At 38.3% G+C, this 8,981-nt stretch overlaps 1 protein-coding gene across 3 annotated transcripts; it reads right to left on the bottom strand.

Annotated features, from left to right (window-relative positions):
- Nucleotides 1-3,184: 3,184 nt before the first annotated feature.
- Nucleotides 3,185-8,550, bottom strand: LOC147361183 (histone H2B type 1-N-like). 3 transcript variants are annotated; one of them, XM_086335180.1, is made up of 2 exons: nt 8,180-8,550; nt 3,185-3,710 (listed from the first exon to the last, which is right to left on the bottom strand). In XM_086335180.1, exons 1-2 carry the CDS (start codon nt 8,548-8,550, stop codon nt 3,596-3,598), a joined length of 486 nt encoding a protein of 161 aa, XP_086191306.1. In that variant the 3' UTR covers nt 3,185-3,595. The 3 variants fall into 3 exon arrangements, with proteins under 3 accessions (XP_086191306.1, XP_086191307.1, XP_086191308.1); XM_086335181.1 differs by having other exon boundaries at nt 3,578-3,707; XM_086335182.1 differs by lacking the exon at nt 3,185-3,710 and having other exon boundaries at nt 8,051-8,550.
- Nucleotides 8,551-8,981: the final 431 nt, after the last annotated feature.

Genomic DNA, 8,981 nt, shown 5'->3' with positions numbered 1-8,981 from the left:
TTCATGAAATTTTCACTACAATTAAAAATGCAATTAAAATGGATTATCTAAATCAAAGTCAATCTTTAATTACTGCCTACTATCTAGATCCTTATTTCGTGATAGAACAGATTAAATTCTAACAATTGCAGTGCTAATGCCTTCATTATTAAACACATAATAATACCCGTCTTTTGAGGCTCATCTCATTTCCTATCAGTTCTTTTTCACATTGTCATCAAGAAGTTTGCTTCTTTTAACAACCTACTGCTTACTTAGTCCTGAGCTGGTTTTTATATACTTCTCCTAAGAAAAATTAAATTATACAAAGTTCGTCAAATTAATCCAAGTCCTTTCATGTAAAAGGAGCAGGTATCTCACCTGACCTACTTGTCCTAGTTCTTTTTCACTTTTCCATTTTTGGCCTTTGTTAGCTATTATTAAAAAAAAAAAAAAAAAACAAGTAAGAAAATTGTGGGGGAGGGAGGAAATGTTTTTTCCTTTTTAGAAGGTAATTCTATTTACTGTCACATCAGTCTTTAGTTGTTTTCTAAACCTTGTCAATTTGCATGTGATTCACTAACACAGTTTGCCTTCTAAGTGTGTCAGTAGTGTTAATATTGGGTAGTGAGGTGAAAACTGATGGATCTAAAACTCAAAGGGCCCCCTATGTCAATGTTCATGTGCTAGTTATGTAACAGCAGGAAAGTCCCCTAAGCTATGTGAGTCTCTATGTCCTCATCTTTAATATGAGGATGGCAAAAGTGTGGACCTAGAGGCATTATTGTAAAACTCAGAAATGATTTATTAAAGTTCTGAGCATGTACATAGTTGCATTGTTGTTGTTTAGTCACCAAGTTGTGTCTGACTCTTCTGTGACCCCATGGACTGTAGCTCCCCAGGTTCCTCTGTCCATAGCATTTCTCTCCAGACAAGAATACTGGAGTGTGTTGCCATTTCTTTCTCCAGGAGAAAGAAATTCTTGCCAACCCAGGAACTGAATCCACATCTCCTTCACTGCAGGCAGATTCTTTACCATTGAGCCACCTGGGAAGCCCACATAGTTCCATAGTAGGTATTCAATAAGGGTGGCTATTTTATTATATCTTAGTTTCTTCCATGTTGCTGTACAACCTATCTATCTATCGAGATAGCATGCTAACCTAGGAGTCTATAAATATTACATAGTCCAAAACCTTAATTGGTGGACTCTGAGCTTGAATATGCTGGTGTTTTTCCAGTATCTCAATATTTGCATATATAATAGTGTTTACCAACTGGTTGAAAGCATCTAACCAATATCTGATGTTTAGCACATGTCATCCCGAAACATCTTTATGAACAACCTAACCAGATATGGCATGACATCAATCTTATTAAAAGCTATACAGAAATTGCCTTTATCTCTTGGCAACTTCAGTTCAGTTCAATTCAGTCACTCAGTCATGTCTAACTCTTTGCTATCCCATGGACCGCAGCATGCCAGGCCTCCCTGTCTATCACCAGTTCCCAGAGTTTACTCACACTCATGGGCATTGAGTCAGTGATGCCATCCAACCGTCTCATCCTCTGTCATCCCCTTCTTCTCCTCTCTTCAATCTTTCCCAGCATTAGGGTCTTTTCAGATAAGTCAGTTCTTCGCATCAGGTGGCCAAAGTATTGGAATTTCAGCTTCAACATCAGTCCCTCCAATGAATATTCAGGACTGATTTCCTTTAGGATGGACTGGTTGGATCTCCTTGCAGTCCAAGGGACTCTCAAGAGTCTTCTCCAACACCACAGTTCAAAAGCATCAATTCTTCAGCACTCAGCTTTCTTTATAGTCCAACTCTCACATCCGTACATAACTACTGGAAAAGCCATAGCCTTGACTAGACAGACCTTTGTTGACAAAGTAATATCTCTGCTTTTCAATATGCTGTCTAGGTTGGTCACAATTTTCCTTTCAAGGAGTAAGCATCTTTTAATTTCATGGCTGCAATCACCATCTGCAGTGGTTTTGGAGCCCAGAAAAATAAAGTCAGCCACTCTTTCCGTTGTTTCCCCATCTATTTGCCATGAAGTGATGGGACCAATGCCATGATCTTAGTTTTCTGAATGTTGAGCTTTAAGCCAACTTTTCACTCTCCTCTATAACTTTCATCAAGAGGCTCTTTAGTTCTTCTTCACTTTCTACCATAAGGGTGGTATCATCTGCATATCTGAGGTTATTGATGTTTCTCCCAGAATCTTGATCCATCCCAGTGCTTCATCCATCCCAGTGTTTTTCATTATGTACTCTGCTGCTGCTGCTGCTAAGTCGCTTCAGTTATGTCCGACTCTGTGCAAACCCATAGACGGCAGCCCACCAGGTTCCCCTGTCCTTGGGATTCTCCAGGCAAGAACACTGGAGAGGGTTGCCATTTCCTTCTCCAATGCATGAAAGGGAAAAGTGAAAGTGAAGTCATTCAGCCATGTCCGACTCATAGCAACCCCATGGACTGCAGTCTACGAGGCTCCTCCGTCCATGGGATTTTCCAGGCAAGAGTACTGGAGTGGGGTGCCATTGCCTTCTCCTGATGTACTCTACATATAAGTTAAATAAACAAGGTGACAATATACAGCCTTGATGTATTCCTTTTCCTATTTGGAACCAGTCTGTTGTTCCATGTCCAGTTCTAACTGGTGCTTCTTGACCTGCATATAGATTTCTCAAGAGACAGGTCAGGTGGTCTGGTTTTCCCATCTCTTGAAGAATTTCCCAGTTTGTTGTGATCCACACAGTCAAAGGCTTTGGCGTAGTCAATAAAGCAGAAATAGATGTTTTTCTGGAACTCTCTTGCTTTTTTGGTGATCCAGCGGATGTTGGCAACTTAAACTCCAGCAAAACATTCATGCACACTGAGTTATTAAGGGTTCAGAATAAATAGCCAACAAATTGGTTAAGTACTATTGCATTTGTTAAAAGACCAAATACTTTTAAAGAGCAGAGAAGTAATTTCTGGACTTGTATATCAGTGAAAACCCCAATTCTTCCACGACACAAAGAAAGCTTACTCAGCAATATGGAAATTCTGAAAGGTATATTGAAGGCAGATAAATGTAGTAATCTGCGGGTGGCATAACTTGAGTGAAAAGCTAGTGAAAAATGTATAAACTATCATAAAGACTACAGACAGAATTGGCCTAGTTCTGTGTGGTAGGGTGAATGACATGGACATCATAAAACAGGATATTGATACAGCAAAGACTGAGCAAGACATGAAGAAGGAAATATTTACAGTGAAGCTGGAAACAATAATTAGGATTTATTATTTAGTCTGCAAATGATAGTCTTGCTTGACCCAAGTTGATGCCAGTACATTTATGGCTAGTTTTCTCTAGATTGATTCTCTAGATTTCTCTAGATTGATTTCTCTATTTCTTCACATGGCAGTTCTCTATAACCAGCTTCAACTTGAGTTAAAAAAATGTTAATCATCATCGTTGCTCCTTTTATCATGGAAGAAAAAAATAGATTCCCTGAGGATTACTGCCTTTGTCTCACGATGAGGCTTAAACAAAAATAAATGACTCTTTCAAAATGTTTTACAGCTTGACATTTTAGTTCTCATGCTTTCCTTGGAGATTAAATATTCTAAGAATCCAATAGCCAGGTATATTTTATAATGTCACTGAATGCTATGTAAATATTGAGTTCAGTGTTGCATCTTTTCAGTTCACGGTAGAAATCCAACAGCAATATTCTTCTGCTAGAAAGAACAGCAAATAATCAATAGAGAACACAAAATTATAGGGCCTCTGGCTGCATGAGTAGTTTGTGGTATCTAAAAACAAAAATACCACTTTTAAGATTATAGGAGTATTCATAAAGAAAAATTTTACAAAAGAATTCCTCTTAGTTTTAATCAATTTGGAAAAAAAAAAAAAGGCATTTCGCAAATGAGAAAAGTATGTGAGTAGTGACTAATTTTTGCATAAATTTTTAATCACTTCAGAGAAGGCAATGGCACCCCACTCCAGTACTCTTGCCTGGAAAATCCCTTGGACAGAGCAGCCTGATAGGCTGCAGTCCATGGGGTCACAAAGAGTCGGACACGACTAAGAGACTTCACTTTCACTCTTCACTTTCCTGCTTTGGAGAAGGAAATGGCAACCCACTCCAGTGCTCTTGCCTGGAGAATCCCAGGGATGGGGGAGCCTGGTGGGCTGCCGTTTATGGGGTCACACAGAGTTGGACACGACTGAAGTCACTTAGCAGTGTAAAATTAATAATGTACTGCTCATGTAATAGGAGACGCACCCTTGGTTTCTAAAATGAAAAGAAAAATATGTACTTTCTGGAATGACCCAAATATTGATTATTTTTCCCCTCTGGTTAGTTTAGTCACTTGATTTGTGTATAATTCTGTACTGTAATATACCTTAGGTTGTGGAAGGCTCTTATTTTATATGATTTTTCTTTGCAGGTAAGAATGTTTTTCTATGAATAGGACTTTACTTGAAAACAATTACATACTTATTAAATATAGTCAAACACTTTTCGTGAATACTAGTTTTGTTATAATTAGCATGCTTTTTAATCAGAATTTCTTGGAAACTTCAATAGGTTAAGGGGAATTGTGAATCCTCCCTAAACCTGTTATTTTATTATATTATACTTCATTAGCACTACATGACATGGAACATAAAAACAAAACAAAAACTGCTGCTTTTATTTAGCACAGACAAAAAATGCCACAAAATGAATTTCTAATTTTTGCCAATTTTTTGTTTGAAATGCTTAACCTATAAGCACGATGATTTATGAATATAAATCAATTTAAGAAAGACCTAAAGATGACCAAGTCTCTCATCACCAGTGCCCTGTATCTGTGTCTGCTCAATGTGTACCTTCTAATTTTCCAAACATTTAATTCAGTGATTCTCCTTACCTGTTTTGATGACCGTGTATCGGTCTTTCCATAAAGGAGTCTTTTGTTTACTTGTTTGCTTGCTTGCTTGTTTCAGGGGAGTCAAAAATGTATACAGTAAAATTTAAATATAATTGTCATTACATTTAATGGGTGAGTGTCCTCTGATTTTTAGTGTGCACATTACTGATCACTTACCAGGTTGCCTGTTTGTTCACTCAGGATTAGGGTTAGGGGTTCCCCAGTTCCCCAGTGGGGAACTGACAAACACCACCAAGACTTACCACAAATACAAACAGCTATTTTTGAAGATGTGATCAGTCTTTTCTGCCTAATTAGGCTATGAAAAAAAAATGATCAGAGTTTTTCTAAAGCAACAATTATTAGGGAACTTTATTTTACTTAAAACATTATAGAACCAAATATATTTTAAAAGGAAACTCTATCTCTTAAGCACAGCCTGTCTTGGCCTGGGTAATGCAAACTTAACAAAATACTCTCCACTGTGACCTCCACCATTTTTAAAGGTTCAACGTTGACTGGCACTGGCCACAGATATTATATGTCTAGGCTAATATTTTTAGGTGGTGATGTTCAGCAGGCCATACTCTAGATTTAGGTTATTTCTTAGCATCTACAATTTCTGAAGCCATTTTAAGCCTCATTAAAAAATTTTACTCTCAAGCAAGTGGAAATCATCTGGCCCTTCAAATGCCACCCACCTTATTTCTGAATGTTCTGTGCTAACTTTGCAATCACCCTCGTCATGGTTACTTTAGCACCAGGCTCCAGGAAGATTGAATTTCATTTCTGGTCTCTCCATGACCTGTTTTGTTTACCACAAGCACTGATTTATTGGGGGAAAAAAAATTAAAGCTAAGTCTACTCTTCAGTAAAGTTCAACTCCTCCATGGCCTATGTAAGACAATGGTGGAAACTCGTCTCCACATTTGCCTTGATATTTTATGATTTTGCTCCCTGCAGAATGCCCCTATCATCAACTTCCCCCTAAATAGGGTGACCATAAAATTTATTGTCCAAATGGGAAGACTTTTCAGAATGAAAGTAGGTGCTGGTGATAGTCTAGACAATAGCTTTAAACCCAGGACTATCCCAGGCCCCCTGGGACACAGCATCACCTTGCTTTAAGTGCATGGTTACTGAAACAGCAGAGTCATAGAGAGCCCAAGTCAAGGAATGAAGGGCCGTGAACACTTAGTATAAATGCATCTTTTAAATAATGGTACATGGTGAGCGCAGAGAAAATTTAAGTAGGAATAGGTTGTGTTTACCTTATTCTCTCATTTCTCCCTGACTCAACTTCCTTTTGTACCTCCTCACTCATGCTTCTTTACATCACACCAGCATAGCTGTCCAGTTGAAAAATGTGCCCCTGTGCTCATTTTAGAATATAGGGAATATAATAAAGTGCATGCATGATTTCCAAGATTCTAATATGATCTGTGAAGCAGGTCTCTGGGGAGCCTTTGGAGAGACACGGTAGTCTTATGACAGCTTGCAAATTTACTCTTGACTTTGACAGATGCCAAAGACTGACTTTATCTGAATTACTTGTAGATTGTCTCCTCATAATTTGGGAATATATGTCTTGGAACAAAGCTGACTCTAAGATAAGAGCATTTCCAACCTTTGCAGTTTACTACTGTTTCCACATAGAAGAAATCAGACAATCTGCTCTCATTACTATATTTTACTAGTGAAAATAATGTCTTTCTTTTGCCTCCAAACAATCCTCCATATAGCACAGCTCATCACCTTGTTGGCAGTTCTGTTTTAAATGTGATGCCTGGGGCTACATGATGCAGAGTGCACCTAGATTGAATCTATAAAGAGAAATTTTAATCCTCTTGTTGGTATCTTTCTGATAACAACAACTTTTGTTTCAAATTTTCTGTATCTCCATGAAAGACATTTTTTTTTGCTGCAGTTGAGAGATATGAAATCTGATCATCCCAATCAGATGGATCTTTGGCAGAGATAAAAACCACAAAATTATAGGCCTAAACAAATGAACTTGAGAGAGGGAGAATGTGTGAAAGATCAGATAGTTGAACCAAGCATAAATACACCACCATGAGTGCTGGATGCAAAGAAATTTGAATGGAGCATGAGAATGACTAGAACGATCATTAATGTATCGTCCTAGTTAAATATGATATCTGCCTATTATTACTGTTATTTTCTTATGCTCATAGATTAGGAGTAAGTGTGAAGTTGCTTTGACCCAGTTATTATTCTGGATTCAATTTTCAGGCTTACGTTAATGATCGGAAATTTTAGAAAACCACTTGAAGTGCAATAATCACTTAATGTTTCTCTCCATCCCAGTTTTCAGCTGAACTGGCTGCACCATTCAGATCAATATCAGTGTCTGGGATTAGCAGATGACACCCATCAGCCTCATTTCCTTGTTTTACTTTCTGTCTATGTGGGCTTTGGTGTCATTTTTAAAGTCATTCGTTGTTCATATGTCCAGATATAGCCTTTAGTGAAAAAATTTTCTTTTCTCAGCATCATTTTTTTAAAAAGTAACATACAAAATCCCTTGAAACTCATACTCTATGTAATATAATTTACTGGTTTACACATCACCTGAAATCAAGAGCATATCAATTTGTCAATTTCCTGCATATGAAATTCTGAGTGTAAAATCTGTATACGAGATGGAATGGAAAATGCAAAATTATGGTTGAGCATTTAAAAAACAAATAATGAAACAGTAGGATTCTAAAAGAACTCTATTATTCCATATTAAAACTGAAGTAAAAGTGAATCTCTCTTTAATCTAGATATACTCATGAAAAGTGATACCCAAATTGGATTTTTAGAAAAGCAATATTTAATCCTCTAAAATATTCAGTGTTTTAAAGTCACATCAAATGAATGCCTTGTAAAACAAATACTCGTTCCTTTATTGGTTTCATGTAACATTTTACAATTTTAGTTTGCTTATGTGAAATACATCCAGATCCTGGATCCTCTTTTCTTCTTTGACTATATTTCTGACTAGGGAATCTCACCAAAGGCCATGGATTTAAACGGTATCATCCTGTTGTCGGCATCCATAATTGTATCTCCCTGAATTCTGCCCTGATCGACAGAGTTTACCTCTGCCTACATTGAAATGCCCAAAGTGAAAGTGAAGTCGCTCATTCGTGTCCGACTCTTAGCAACCCCATGGACTACAGCCCACCAGGCCCTCCGTCCATGGGATTTTCCAGGCAAGAGTACTGGAGTGGGGTGCCATTGCCTTCTCCGTTAACAGCGGCTAAGCATATTATATTTACCTGGAGCTGGTATACTTGGTGGCAGCCTTAGTGCCCTCGGACACGGCATGCTTGGTCAGCTCCCCAGGTAGCAGCAAGCTCAGGGCGGTCTGAATCTCCCTGGATGTGATAGTTGAGCGCTTGTTGTAATGCTCCAGGCACGATGCCTCGCCAGCGATGCGCTCGAAAATGTCGTTGACGGAGTTCATGATTCCCATGGCCTTGGACGAGATGCCGGTGTCCGGATGGACTTGCTTCAGCACCTTGTACACGTACACGGAGTAGCTCTCCTTGCGGCTGCGCTTGCGCTTCTTGCCGTCCTTCTGGGCCTTGGTCACAGCTTTTTTAGATCCCTTTTTAGGGGCAGGAGCAGACTTAGATGGTTCAGGCATGTCTATAAGGACAACACCCAAAAACACAGAAAGATCTTGAAATGCCCAACACCCTCCCAAATCTGATACGCTAGGGTGGGGTTTTTCTATACTGTTAACAAGGTAATACCCTCCACCTGGTTGCTCAGGTAAAACCTAGGAGGTAATCTTAATCTCTCCTTTTGTGTCTTATTTACCCTCTCCTCCCAATTATCTTACCCACTTTCAAGTTTACTAGCAAGATGTATTTTGAGACCAAGTTTCCTTGCACTGAGTCTAAATACAGTAAAAAATCAGTATTGTCATCCATCTTAAAGTAGTTTTAAAACTTCCTGGCTCATCCGCTTAGCATTCTTATTAATAGTATTTTACTACTGTATATTTTTCACTTAGCAGCAAAAATATACTTTTTGTAATACAAAAAAAAAAAAAATTTGCATTGCTCCCCTGTT

This window comes from Bos grunniens, chromosome 13, assembly GCF_055505025.1.
Source record: "Bos grunniens cultivar Pamir isolate PY7600 chromosome 13, Bosgru_T2T1.0, whole genome shotgun sequence".
NCBI lineage: Eukaryota > Metazoa > Chordata > Mammalia > Artiodactyla > Bovidae > Bos > Bos grunniens.
The sequence above is the reverse complement of the archived record's forward strand: the minus strand, read 5'-3'. Positions and strand labels throughout refer to the sequence as shown.